General features: G+C 27.7%; 1 protein-coding gene across 1 annotated transcript in view; it reads left to right on the top strand.

Moving 5' to 3' along the window:
- The first annotated feature begins 2,342 nt into the window (after window positions 1-2,342).
- LOC133537711 (tumor necrosis factor receptor superfamily member EDAR-like) overlaps window positions 2,343-16,551 on the top strand; it is a 69,632-nt gene continuing 55,423 nt past the window's right edge. Inside the window, exon 1 of the mRNA XM_061878803.1 lies at window positions 2,343-2,434. Within this exon, the coding sequence (XP_061734787.1) occupies window positions 2,343-2,434 (92 nt within the window). The remainder of the gene's footprint in view (window positions 2,435-16,551) is intronic.

Below are 16,551 nucleotides of genomic sequence, written 5' to 3'. Positions count from 1 at the left end.
TATTTGCAGGTATTCACCATATGTATAGTTATTTACATTTACAGTCATTTACAGTATTTACAGTATTGAAGTAAGTTGCATTATTTACAGTTATTCACATTTATTTACAGTATTTACAGTTATTTACAATTATTCAGAGTATTTACAGTTATTTACAGTATTTACAGTTATTTACATTTATTTAAAGTATGTACAATAATTTACAGTCACTTGCAATATTTACATTTATGTACTATTATTTACAGTATTTACAGGTATACACCAATATTTATAGTTATTTACAGTATTTACAGTCATATACAGTTATTTACAATTATTTACAGTATTTACAATTATTTACAGTATTTACAGATATTTACAGTATATACAATTATTTACATGTATTTGCTGTATTTACAGTATTTATATTTATTTACTGTTATTTACAATATTTACATGTATTTACAATAATTATATTTATTTACAATTATTTACAGTACTTACATATTATTTACAGTATTTACAGGTATACACCATATGTATAGTTGGTTACAGTATTTACAGTCATTTACAGTATTTACAGTTATTTACAATACTGAAGTAAGTCCCATTATTTACAGTTATTCACATTTATGTACAGTATTGACAGTTATTTACAATTATTTAGAGTATTTACAGTTATTTACAGTATTTACAGTTATTTACATTTATTTAAAGTATGTACAATTATTAACAGTTATTTGCAATATTTACATTTATTTACTATTATTTACAATATTTACAGTATTTACAGTTATTCGCCATGTTTATAGTTATTTACAGTATTTAGTATCTACAGTTATTTACAGTTATTAATTGCATTTAGTTATTTACATATTTACAATTATTTACAATATTTAGAGTTATTTAGTCTTTACAGTATTTACAGTATTAACAATTATTAACAATTATTACAGTATTTACAGTTATTTACAGTGTTTACAGTTATTCACCATATTTACAGTTATTTACAGTAGTTACAGTTATTTACAGTATTTACAGTATTTGGTATTTACAGCTATTTGCAGTTATTCATTGCATTTACAGTTATTTACAGTACTTACAGTTATTTAAAGTATTTACAGTTATTTAGTCTTTACAATATTCACGGTATTTACAGTATTTTAGTATTTACAGTATTTACAGTTATTTACAGCATTTGCTATGTTTATAGCATTTACAGTATTAACAGTTATTTAGAGTATTGAGAACATTTACAGTCTTTACCGCCTTTACATAATTTACAGTATTTACAGTATTAATAGACTTCACGGTATTCACAGTATTTACAATCTTGACAATTTTTACAATATTTTTAGTATTTACATTGTTTACAATATTTGCAGTCTTTACAGTATATATATATATATATATGTATATATATATATATATATATATAATTTACAGTATTTACATGATTTTTTTTACCTATTTATGTTGTAAATATGTACATTTTAGTGTTGTGTACACTTTAGTGTTATGTACCTATTTATGTTGTGTACATGTCACTGTTGTGTACATTTTAGTATTATGTACACTATTTATGTTGTGTACATTTTAGTATTATTTACCTATTTATATTGTGTACATATTAATGTTTTGTACATATTAGTGTTGCATACTTATTTACAATGTGTACATATTTATGTTGTGTATATTTTAGTGTTGTGTATCTATGTTGCGTACACTTTAGAGTTGCGTACCCATTTATGTTGTCTACATGTTAGTGTTTTGTACCTTTGAGTGTTGTGTACATGTTTATGTTATGTAAATTTTAGTGTTGTGTTCCTTTTTATGTCGTGTACATGTTAGTGTTGTGTACCTATTCATGTTGCGTACATTTTAGAGTTGTGTACCTATTTCTCCAGCCCACGTCATACAGAGCCGAGAGGAGGAGGCCCGCTCCATGAGGCGTGTGTGTGTGTGTGTGTGTGTGTGTGTGTGTGTGTGTATGTGTGTGTGTGTATGAGCAGCAGCCCTCCCTGAAGAAGGGCCAGAGGCTTAAAGCAATTCATTTGTATTAATATTATTATTATTTATTATTATCATTATTATTATCAATATTATTATTATCATTATTATCATTAGTATTATTATCATTAGTATTATTACTATTGATATGATTATTATGACTATTATTATAATGAGAGAGCTGAGAGTAGTAGCAGATGTGTGTCAGGGGCGGCGCGGACAGAAGGTTTATGTCCTGCCGTGGTCATGTGACCCGCTGCCTTCACACATTCCACAAGTTGCAGACGCTCCCTGAGCAGCCAGAGAGGAGTTGTTCAAAGTCCACATTCCCAAAAAAGGCAGAAAGATCCGGAATGACACAAGCGTGCAGGCACGACAAGACTGCCAGGGCCGCCGAGGAAGATTCTCTGGCTGCGCCATGGTCTCACGGTCTCGTGGTCTCATGGTCTCATGGTTTCATGGTCCGGGTCCTTCAGGCCTGCTCCCGAGATTCTTGTCCTTCAGCAACACCGGCCCAAGGATGACACAAACTCTAATATTTTTTTCTTTTTGTGGCACAATTCGTGCAGTCACGCCTTTAAAAAAAAATACGTTAATTAATTACGGTCTGAAATCAATTAATCTAGTTTTTTATTCCCACCTAAAAATGCTGAGAAACTCCTCAACTTGAGATGTTTTTATTTAAATTGTTATGAAAGTGGCTAAGACAAAGTGGCTTTATAAAGCAATTGGGCTGTCCAAATTAATGAGTTAACTCATTTGATTAATTACAAAATGATTGCATTAATCATGTACTCATCACTCACAATATTTTGACCTTTTCTTAATAATTATTAATTTGATTTAATTATCTTTTTCATTATTTAATAATAATATTTTGTGATGATCATTTTGATTATTTAATAATGATAATTATTTGTAATAATCATGTTCTTTATTTATTATTAATTATTCGTAATAATAATTTATTATTTAGTAATCAATTATTGTAAGAATAATTTTCATATTTATTATTTGCGATAATTATTTTCATTTTTTAATAATTATTTGTAATAATTATTTTCATTGTTTATTATAATTATTTGTAATGATGATTTTCATTATTTTTTATAATTATATGTATTGATCATGTTCATTGTTTAATACTAAACGTTTGTAAAAGCATTTTTCATTATTTGTAATAATATCCATCCATCCATTTTCTACCGCTTATTTCCTTTTTGGGTCGCTGGCACCTATCTCAGCTACAATTGGACGGATGGCGGGTTACACCCTGGACAAGTCGCCACCTCATCGCAGGGCCAACACAGATAGACTGTAATAATAATGTTTTCCTTATTTCATGATAATTTGTAATACTCATTTTTATTATTTAACATATATATATTTAAAACATTATTTTTATTTATTTATAAATGGGCTTCACGGTGGCAGAGGGGTTAGTGCGTCTGCCTCACAATACGAAGTTCCTGCAATCCTGGGTTCAAATCCAGGCTCGGGATCTTTCTGTGTGGAGTTTGCATGTTCTCCCCGTGACTGCGTGGGTTCCCTCCGGGTACTCCGGCTTCCTCCCACTTCCAAAGACATGCACCTGGGGATAGGTTGATTGGCGACACTAAATTGGCCCTAGTGTGTGAATGTGAGTGTGAATGTTGTCTGTCTATCTGTGTTCGCCCTGTGATGAGGTGGCGACTTGTCCAGGGTGTACCCCGCCTTCCGCCCGATTGTAGCTGAGATAGGCGCCAGCGCCCCCCGCCACCCCAAAAGGGAATAAGCGGTAGAAAATGGATGGATGGATGGATATAATAATAATCCTTTGTAATAATCATTTTCATTATTTAATATATTTATTTGTTATAATCGGTTTCCCTTTTTAATAATCAAAAGTTATAATATTTTATAATCATTTTCATTATGTAGTATTATTTATTTGTTGTTATTTTCATTATTAAATAATAATAGTTTGTAATAATCATTTTCATTATTCAATAATTATTTACAATAACCATGTTCATTATTTAATAGTATTTATTTGTATTAATAATTTTATCATTTAATAAGCATTAATTGTAATATTAATATTCATTATTCATTATTTGTATTACTTAATAGTCATTTGCAGTAATAATTTTCATGAGTTAATCATCATTAATTTTAATATTTATTTTTGATATTTAATATTAATCATTCATAATCATTATTTTAATTATTTTATATTATAATTGCAATAATAATTGTCATTATTTAATAATAATTTTACCTTTTAATCATTTTCATTGCTTAATAATCATTATTTGTAATACTCATTTTCAATATCCAATAATAATTATTTGTAATAATAATTTTCATGATTTAATAATCATTATTTGTGTCAAAATGTTTTATTGTTTAATATTAATAATTTATTAAAATAATAATTTTCATTATTTATTAATTATTTGCATTTGTAAAATAACTTCCATTATTAAATGATAATTTTAATAACATTTTTATGATTTATTATGATTATTTCAAATATACATTTTCATTCATTAATAATAATTATTTGTAATATGAATTTTCATGATCAAATAGTCATGTATGGTAATAAATCATTTTCATTATTTAGTATTAATTAGTTGTAGTATTTTTTTTCATTATTAAATAATTATTTGTAATAATTATTTTCATTATTTAAAAAAATATTTTTGTTTTAATATTTTTCATTGTTTAATGTTAATAACTTGCAATAATATGTTTCATTATTTAATAATTGTTTGTGATAATAATTTGCATTATTTAATGATGATTTGGAAAAATAATTTTTAATATTTGATATGATTATTTGTAATTCTAATTTTCATTATTTAATACCAATTATTTGTAATAATTTTCTTCAATATCTAATAATAATTATTGGTAATAATCAGTTTCCCTTTTATGATACTCAATAGTTGTAATCGTTTTTATTGTTTAATGATAATAATTTGTAATAACAATTTTCATTATGTAATATTAATTGTTTATTATAATTATTTTCATTATTTAATAAACATTATTTGCTATAATTATTTTCATTATTTGATAATAATTATTTGCAATAATAATATCACTATTTAATAATAATTATTTCCATTTATTTAATAATTATTGGTATTAATCATGTTGATTATTTAATAATATGTTTTTGTAATAATCATGTTGATTATTCCCCCCACCCCCCTCTTCCCCCCTCCTAGTCCTGTCCAGAAAGTAAGAGGCGTGTCTTGAAATATTCATGCGTCCACTCAGTGTGCGGGAATGAATCCAACTGGATGAGGTTGTTATTCAAGTCATTGGAGGTATGAATATGTGATGAGGGTGAATTAGTGAGCGTGTTAATAATGACATGCTGACACTGACTCCACAGTCTTCTACGCCTTTATTATTCATTGCAATAACATGGGGGGGGAGTCATAAAAAGGGTTGCAGTATCAGTGTAATTGCTCAAGGGCCCCCGGGCAGCAGTTTGTATGCTAATGTTGCAGCGCCATCACACACACTTCTTCTTATTTTTCTTCTTCTTCTGTGGTGTGGCAGGATAATTGGCTGCTAATAAAACATCACACTCCTAATTGGAGCCTCCCTCCATCATCATCATCATCATCATCTTCATAATAGTCATCACTTTACATCCACACTTATGTACATATATAGTAGTATAAATAAAGTTTGTACACATGTATGTTACATACTATTATAATATAAAGTATGTACACGTGATTATTATTGAGTAGTGTACACATGTATATAATAAAGTATGTAAACAAGTACATAATAAAGTATGTTCACATGTATAATAATAAAGTATGTACACATGTATGTAATAAAGTATGTACACATGTATATAATAACGTATGTACACATGCATATAATAGAGTATGTACACAAGTATATAATAGAGTATGTACACAAGTATATAATAAAGTATGTTCACATGTATATAATGTATGTACACATGCATATAATAACGTATGTACACATGCATATAATAGAGTATGTACACAAGTATATAATAAAGTATGTTCACATGTATATAATGTATGTACACATGCATATAATAACGTATGTACACATGTATATAATAAAGTATGTACACAAGTATATAATAAAGTATGCACACATGTATATAACAACGCATGTACACATGTATATTATACAATATGTACACATGTATATATTAAAGTATGTACACATGTATATAATAAAGCATGTACACATGTATATAATAAAGTATGCACACATGTATATAACAACGCATGTACACATGTATATTATACAATATGTACACATGTATATATTAACGTATGTACACATATATATAATAAAGTATGTACACAAGTATATAATAAAGCATGTACACATGTATATAATAAAGTATGTACACAAGTATATAATAAAATATGTACACATGTATATAATAAAGTATGCACACATGTATATAACAACGCATGTACACATGTATATAATAACGCATGTACACATGTATATTATGCAATATGTACACATGTATATATTAAAGTATGTACACATGTATATAATAAAGCATGTACACATGTATATAATAAAGCATGTACACATGTATATAATAACGTATGTACACAAGTATATAATAAAGTATGTACACAAGTATATAATAAAGTATGTACACATGTATATAACAACGCATGTACACATGTATATTATACAATATGTACACATGTATATATTAAAGTATGTACACATGTATATAATAAAGTATGTACATAGGTATATAATAAAGCATGTACATAGGTATATAATAAAGCATGTACACATGTATATAATAAAGCATGTACACATGTATATAATAAAGCATGCACACATGTATATAATAACGCATGCACACATGTATATAATAAAGCATTTACACATGTATATAATAATGTATGTACACATGTATATAATAACGTATGTACACATGTATATAATAACGTATGTACACATGTATATAATAACGTATGTACACATGTATATAATAACGTATGTACACATGTATATAATAACGTATGTACACATGTATATAATAACGTATGTACACATGTATATAATAACGTATGTACACATGTATATAATAACGTATGTACACATATATATAATAAAGTATGTACACAAGTATATAATAAAGCATGTACACATGTATATAATAAAGTATGCACACATGTATATAATAAAGTATGCACACATGTATATAACAACGCATGCACACATGTATATAGAAACGCATGTACACATGTATATTATACAATATGTACACATGTATATATTAAAGTATGTACACATGTATATAATAACGTATGTACACATGTATATATTAAAGTATGTACACATGTATATAATAAAGCATGTACACATGTATATAATAAAGCATGTACACATGTATATAATAAAGCATGTACACATGTATATAATAACATATGTACACATGTATATAATAACATATGTACACATGTATATAATAACATATGTACACATATATATAATAAAGTATGTACACAAGTATATAATAAAGCATGTACACATGTATATAATAAAGTATGTACACATGTATATAATAACGCATGTACACATGTATATAATAACGCATGTACACATGTATATTATACAATATGTACACATGTATATATTAAAGTATGTACACATGTATATATTAAAGTATGTACACATGTATATATTAAAGCATGTACACATGTATATAATAAAGCATGTACACATGTATATAATAAAGCATGTACACATGTATATAATAAAGCATGTACACATGTATATAATAAAGCATGTACACATGTATATAATAAAGCATGTACACATGTATATAATAAAGCATGTACACAAGTATATAATAAAGCATGTACACATGTATATAATAAAGCATGTACACATGTATATAATAAAGCATGTACACATGTATATAATAACGCATGTACACATGTATATAATAACGCATGCACACATGTATATAATAACGTATGTACACATGTATATAATAACGTATGTACACATGTATATAATAACGTATGTACACATGTATATAATAACGTATGTACACATGTATATAATAACGTATGTACACATGTATATAATAACGTATGTACACATGTATATAATAACGTATGTACACATATATATAATAAAGCATGTACACATGTATATAATAACGTATGTACACATGTATATAATAAAGCATGTACACATGTATATAATAAAGCATGTACACAAGTATATAATAAAGCATGTACACATGTATATAATAAAGTATGCACGCATGTATATAATAAAGTATGCACACATGTATATAATAACGCATGTACACATGTATATTATACAATATGTACACATGTATATATTAAAGTATGTACACATGTATATAATAAAGTATGTACACATGTATATAATAAAGCATGTACACATGTATATAATAACGTATGTACACATGTATATCATAAAGTATGCACACATGTATATCATAAAGTATGTGCACATGTATATAATAACGTATGCACACATGTATATAATAACGTATGTACACATGTATATCATAAAGTATGCACACATGTATATAACAACGCATGTACACATGTATATAATAAAGTTTGTTCACATGTATATAATAACGTATGTACACGTAAATATAATAAAGTATGTAAACAAGTATATAATAAAGTATGTTCGCAAGTATATGATAAAGTATGTACACATGTATATAATAAAGTATGCACACATGTATATAACAACGCATGTATACATGTATATAATTAAGTATGTTCACATGTATATAATAACGTATGTACACGTAAATATAATGAAGTATGTACACATGTATATAATAAAGTATGTACACATGTATATAATAAAGTATGTACACAAGTATACAATAAAGTATGTACACACGTATATAATAAAGTATGTACACACGTATATATTAAAGTATGTACACATGCATATAATAAAGTATGTACACAAGCATATAATAAAGTATGCACACAAGTATAGAATAAAGTATGTACACATGTATATAATAACGTATGTACACATGTATATAATAAAGTATGTTCACATGTATATAATAACGTATGTACACATAAATATAATAAAGTATGTACACAAGCATATAATAAAGTATGCACACAAGTATAGAATAAAGTATGTACACATGTATATAATAACGTATGTACACATGTATAAAATAAAGTATGTTCACATGTATATAATAACGTATGTACACATAAATATAATAAAGTATGTACACATAAATATAATAAAGTATGTAAACAAGTATATAATAAAGTATGTACACAAGTATATAATAAAGTATAAACATGCATATAATGAAGTATGTACACATGTATATAATAAAGTATGTACCTATGTACTGTATATAATAAAGTATGTACCTATGTATATAATAAAGTATGTACACTTATATATGATAAAGCATGTACACATGTATATAATAACGTATGCACACATTTATATAAAAGGTATGTACACATGTATATAATAAAGTATGTACACATGTATATAATAACGTATGCACACATCTGTATAAGAAATTATGTACACATAAATATAATAAAGTATCTACACATGTATATCATAAAGTATGTTCACAAGTATATAATAATGTATGTACACATGTATATAATAAAGTATGTACACAAGTATATAATAAAGTATGTACACATGTATATAATAAAGTATGTTCACATGTATATCATAAAGTATGTTCACATGTATATAATAAAGTATGTACACATGTATATAATAAAATCTGTACACATGTATATAATAAAGTATGGACACATGTATATAATAAAGTATGTACACATATATATAATGATGTATGTTCACATGTATATAATACAGTATGTACACATTATGTACATTATAAAGTATGCACACTTACAGTCTAAAGTGTTTTTTACATATCACACACAACATTTTTTAACAAAACAGGAAGTAAACAACACAAACACAATCAGCAACAGTACAATTATTCTTTTTTTCAATCCATAAACTGTCACAATAATGAGATTTTAATCACCACTCAAACAAGTGGAAATTATGTTTGGAAAAAAATGATTATTGATCAAATATTCACTTTAAAAATATCGCCTTTTTCCATTATTAGTAAATGTTGTTGTGCCAATAAATTGAATACATGAATCAGCACATACAAAAACTAGGTGACACTTTAGTACGGGGGACATATACACCATTAATTAGTTGCTTATTAACATGCAAATTAGTAACATATTGGCTCTTAATTAGTCATTTTTAAGTACTTATTAATGTCTTATTCTGCATGGCCTTATTATACAAGAACCCAAACCCTAACCCTCTAATTATGTCTGTGTTACTTAGAATGTGTTCCCCATATAAAAGTTTTACCAAAAACGTGTAATATTGTTGCAAATACAGCAACTAAAGAATCAGTACATACAAGTACTTAGTCCCCAGAGAAGAGTTGTGAAACACTCCCCTCTGCTGGCTCATTGGTAGAACTACATCGTAAATGAACAATGAATTCCTAGTTCGTTTACATTTGGCCAAATAAACAACACATACTGTAGTTCCGGGCGCTAATTATCTGAAAACCTCTTCTCACTCCTGCGCTTACCAAAAGGCATGCGGTATAAACCAGGGGTCGCCCGTAAGGACCAGATGAGTCGCCCGCTGGCCTGTTCTAAAAAATAGCTCAATTAGCAGCACTTACCAGTGAGCTTCCTCAATTTTTTATTTATTTTGATTATTTACTAGCAGGCTGGTCTCGCTTTGCTCGACATTTTTAATTCCAGGAGAGACAAACTCAAATAGAATTTGAAAATCCCAAAAAATATTTTAAAGACTTGGTCTTCACTTGTTTAAATAAATTGTTTGTTTTTTTTACTTTGCTTCTTATAACTTTCAGAAAGACAATTTTAGAGAAAAATTAGAAGCTTAAAACTGATTTTAGGATTTTAAACACATATACCTTTTTACCTTTTCAATTCCTTCCTCTTCTTTCCTGACAATTTAAATCAATGTTCAAGTTTTTTTTATTTTAAAGAATAATAAATACATTTTAATTTAATTACTTCATTTTAGCTTCTGTTTTTTCGACGAAGAATATTTGTGAAATATTTCTTCAAACTTATGATTAAAATTAAAAAAAAAAAAATATTCTGGCAAATATAGAAAATCCGTAGAATCTCATTTAAATCTTATTTTAAAGTCTTTAGAATTTCTTTTAAATTTTTTGTTCTGGAAAATCTAGAAAAAATAACGATTTGTCTTTGTTAGAAATATAGCTTGGTCCAATTTGTTATATTTTCTAACAAAATGCAGATTGGATTTTAACCTATTTAAAACATGTCATCAAAATTTTAAAATTAATCTTAATCAGGAACATTTTCCGTAAATTATTTTGTAAATTTTTCCAAAAAGATTCGAATTAGCTAGTTTTTCTCTTCATTTTTTCGGTTGAATTTTGAATTTTAAAGAGTCGAAATTGAGGATAAAATATGTTTCAAAATGTTATTTTCATTTTTTCCGTGTTTATTCCTCTTTTAAACCGTTCAATTAAGTGGGTTTTCATCATTTAATCTCTACAAAAAATCTTCTGTAAAAGAAAAAAAAATGTACGACGGAATGACGGACAGAAATACCCATTTTTTTTTTATTGAAGGTAAATTGAGCAAATTGGTTATTTCTGGCAATTTATTTAAGTGTGTATCAAACTGGTAGCCCTTGGCATTAATCAGTACCCAAGAAGTAACTCTTGCTTTCAAAAAGGTTGGTGACCCCTTGTGGTACAGGTAAGCATGCGCTAATTATTTTAAAACTTCTTCTCACTACGGCACTTACCAAAGGCATGCAGTAAAAATTTGAGTGTGATGTAAGGATACCATCATGAAAAGCACATTTAATAAAAAAAAAAAAAAAACGTTTTTATGGTCTTACCTTTACTTGTAAATGAAGTCCATGCCAGCTCCTTCTGATCAAAAGCATCGATAACTGGAAAAGGATTGTTTGTGCTCCTTCGGGATTAACAGGACGAGCCAGGCGTGAATTCAGGTATTTTTTAATTATACTCAAAATACAAAAAGGCAAAACAAAAAGCACGCTCAACGGCGGATAATAATCTATGCTAAAACTTAGAACAAAAACAGCACGATGGCAATACAGTCTATAAAACAACAAAATATTCCAATGAAAGTTAATGTTCCCAGACTGATGAACGGAAAGAAAATTACTTAAATAGTGGCTGTGATAATTAGGAACAGGTGCGGGACCGGGGGCAGGGGTGTGACTAGGAGGGCAAGGTGAAAAATCAAAGAGTTGTCATGGTAACAAAAACAAACCAGGGAGTGAAAAAACAGAACCAGAGTCCAGAAAACAAAACAAAACATGATGAAACATAAAAGCAGTTTTGCAGGCGTGACATTTGTTTAAAGAAGTCTTCCTTAACTTTTTTCAGTTTTAAAAGTCTCTCTGTCTCGATGGAGATCTTCCTTGATTACTTCCTGCTTCCATTGAAAGTCCAGTTTAGAAAACTGCTATCAGTTGCATATTTATTCCGTGTACATTTTAGTGTTGTGTACATATAGATGTTGTGTACATATTTATGTTGTGTACATATTTATGTTGTGTGAATGATAGTGGTGTTTACATATTTATGTTGTGTAAATTTTAGTGTTGTGTACCTATTTATGTTGCGTACATATATATGTTGTGTACATATTTATGTTGTGTAAATTTTTTGTTGTGTACATATTTATGTTGTGGAAATGTTTATGTTGTGTACATATTTATGTTGTGTACATATTTATGTTGTGTATATGTTAGTGTTGTGTACCATATTTATGTTGTGTAAATGATAGTGGTGTGTACCTGTTTATGTTGTGTACATATTTATATTGTGTACATTTTTTGTTGTGTACATATTTATGATGTGTACATATATATGTTGTGTACATATTTATATTGTGTACATATTTATGTTGTGTAAAGGATAGTGGTATGTACCTGTTTATGTTGTGTACATATTAGTGTTGTGTACCTATTTATGTTGTGTACATATTTATGTTGTGTACATATTTATGTTGTTTACATCTTTTGGTGTGTACATATTTATGTTGTGTAAATGATAGTGGTGTTTACATATTTATGTTGTGTACATTTTAGTGTTGTGTACCTATTTATGTTGTGTACATATTTATGTTGTGTACATTTTTATGTTGTGTATATATTTATGTTGTGTATATGTTAGTGTTGTGTACCATATTTACGTTGTGTAAATGACAGTGGTGTGTACCTGTTTATGTTGTGTACATATTTATATTGTTTACATTTTAGTGTTGTGTACATATTTATGATGTGTACATATATATGGTGTGTACATATTTATATTGTGTACATATTTATGTTGTGTAAATGTTAATATTTATGTTGTGTAAATTTTTATGTTGTGTACATATTTATGTTGTGTATATGTTAGTGTTGTGTACCATATTTATTTTGTGTAAATGATAATGGTGTGTACCTGTTTATGTTGTGTACATATGTATATTGTGTACATTTTAGTGTTGTGTACATATTTATGATGTGTACATATATATGTTGTGTACATATTTATATTGTGTACATATTTATGTTGTGTAAATGATAGTGGTGTGCACCTGTTTATGTTGTGTACATATTTATGTTGTGTACATTTTAGTGTTGTGTACATATTTATGTTGTGTACATTTTAGTGTTTTGTGCTTTTTAGTGTTTTGTACATATTTATGTTGTGTACATTTTAGTGTTTTGTGCCTTTTAGTGTTGTGTGCATATTTATGTTGTGTAAATGTTAATATTTATGTTGTGTAAATTTTTATGTTGTGTACATATTTATGTTTTGTACATATTTATGTTGTGTATATGTTAGTGTTGTGTACCACATTTATGTTGTGTAAATGTTAATATTTATGTTGTGTAAATTTTTATGTTGTGTACATATTTATGTTGTGTACATATTTATGTTGTGTAAATGTTAATATTTATGTTGTGTACATTTTCATGTTGTGTACATATTTATGTTGTGTATATGTTAGTGTTGTGTACCACATTTATGTTGTGTAAATGATAGTGGTGTGTACCTGTTTATGTTGTGTACATATTTATATTGTGTACATTTTAGTTTTGTGTACATATTTATGATGTGTACATATATATCTTGTGTACATATTTATATTGTGTACATATTTATGTTGTGTAAATGATAGTGGTGTGTACCTGTTCATGTTGTGTAGATATTTATGTTGTGACCATTTTAGTGTTGTGTACATATTTATGTTGTGTACATTTTAGTGTTTTGTGCCTTTTAGTGTTTTCACATATTTATGTTGTGTACATTGTAGTGTTTTGTGCCTTTTAGTGTTGTGTACATATTTATGTTGTGTACATATAGATGTTGTGTACATCCTTATGCTGTGTACATATTTATGTTGTGTACATTTCAGTGTTTTGTGCCTTTTAGTGTTGCATACCATATTTATGTTGTGTACATATTTATGTCGTGAACATTTTAGTGTTGTGTATATATTTATGTTGTGTGAATGATAGTGGTGTGTACATATTTATGTTTTGTACATTTTAGTGTTGTGTACCTATTTATGTTGTGTACATATTTATGTTGTGTACATTTTTTGTTGTGTACATATTTATATTGTGTCCATATTTATGTTGTGTAAATGTTAATATTTATGTTGGGTAAATTTTTATGTTGTGTACATATTTATGTTGTGTACATATTTATGTTGTGTACATGTTAGTGTTGTGTACCATATTTACATTGTGTAAATGATAGTGGTGTGTACCTGTTTATGTTGTGTACATATTTATATTGTGTACATTTTAGTGTTGTGTACATATTTATGATGTGTACATACATATGTTGTGTACATATTTATATTGTGTACATATTTATGTTGTGTAAATGATAGTGGTGTGTACCTGTTTATGTTGTGTACATATTTATGTTGTGTACATTTTAGTGTTGTGTACATATTTATGTTGTGTACATTTTAGTGTTTTGTGCCTTTTAGTGTATTGTACATATTTATATTGTGTACCGTTTAGTGTTTTGTGCCTTTTAGTGTTGTGTACATATTTATGTTGTGTACATATAGATGTTGTGTACATCCTTATGTTGTGTACATATTTATGTTGTGTACATTTTAGTGTTTTGTGCCTTTTAGTGTTGCATACCATATTTATGTTGTGTACATATTTATGTCGTGAACATTTTAGTGTTGTTAGAAATATAGCTTGGTCCAATTTGTTATATTTTCTAACAAAATGCAGATTGGATTTTAACCTATTTAAAACATGTCATCAAAATTTTAAAATTAATCTTAATCAGGAACATTTTCCGTAAATTATTTTGTAAATTTTTCCAAAAAGATTCGAATTAGCTAGTTTTTCTCTTCATTTTTTCGGTTGAATTTTGAATTTTAAAGAGTCGAAATTGAGGATAAACTATGTTTCAAAATGTTATTTTCATTTTTTTCGTGTTTATTCCTCTTTTAAACCGTTCAATTAAGTGGGTTTTCATCATTTAATCTCTACAAAAAATCTTCTGTAAAAGAAAAAAAAATGTACGACGGAATGACGGACAGAAATACCCATTTTTTTTTATTGAAGGTAAATTGAGCAAATTGGTTATTTCTGGCAATTTATTTAAGTTTGTATCAAACTGGTAGCCCTTGGCATTAATCAGTACCCAAGAAGTAACTCTTGCTTTCAAAAAGGTTGGTGACCCCTTGTGGTACAGGTAAGCATGCGCTAATTATTTTAAAACTTCTTCTCACTACGGCACTTACCAAAGGCATGCAGTAAAAATTTGAGTGTGATGTAAGGATACCATCATGAAAAGCACATTTAATAAAAAAAAAAAAAAAAACGTTTTTATGGTCTTACCTTTACTTGTAAATGAAGTCCATGCCAGCTCCTTCTGATCAAAAGCATCGATAACTGGAAAAGGATTGTTTGTGCTCCTTCGGGATTAACAGGACGAGCCAGGCGTGAATTCAGGTATTTTTTAATTATACTCAAAATACAAAAAGGCAAAACAAAAAGCACGCTCAACGGCGGATAATAATCTATGCTAAAACTTAGAACAAAAACAGCACGATGGCAATACAGTCTATAAAACAACCAAAATATTCCAATGAAAGTTAATGTTCCCAGACTGATGAACGGAAAGAAAATGACTTAAATAGTGGCTGTGATAATTAGGAACAGGTGCGGGACCGAGGGCAGGGGTGTGACTAGGAGGGCAAGGTGAAAAATCAAAGAGTTGTCATGGTAACAAAAACAAACCAGGGAGTGAAAAAACAGAACCAGAGTCCAGAAAACAAAACAAAACATGATGAAACATAAAAGCAGTTTTGCAGGCGTGACATTTGTTTAAAGAAGTCTTCCTTAACTTTTTTCAGTTTTAAAAGTCTCTCTGTCTCGATGGAGATCTTCCTTGATTACTTCCTGCTTCCATTGAAAGTC

The sequence above is a fragment of the Nerophis ophidion genome, linkage group LG19, assembly GCF_033978795.1.
Source record: "Nerophis ophidion isolate RoL-2023_Sa linkage group LG19, RoL_Noph_v1.0, whole genome shotgun sequence".
Taxonomy (NCBI): domain Eukaryota; kingdom Metazoa; phylum Chordata; class Actinopteri; order Syngnathiformes; family Syngnathidae; genus Nerophis; species Nerophis ophidion.
The sequence above is the reverse complement of the archived record's forward strand: the minus strand, read 5'-3'. Positions and strand labels throughout refer to the sequence as shown.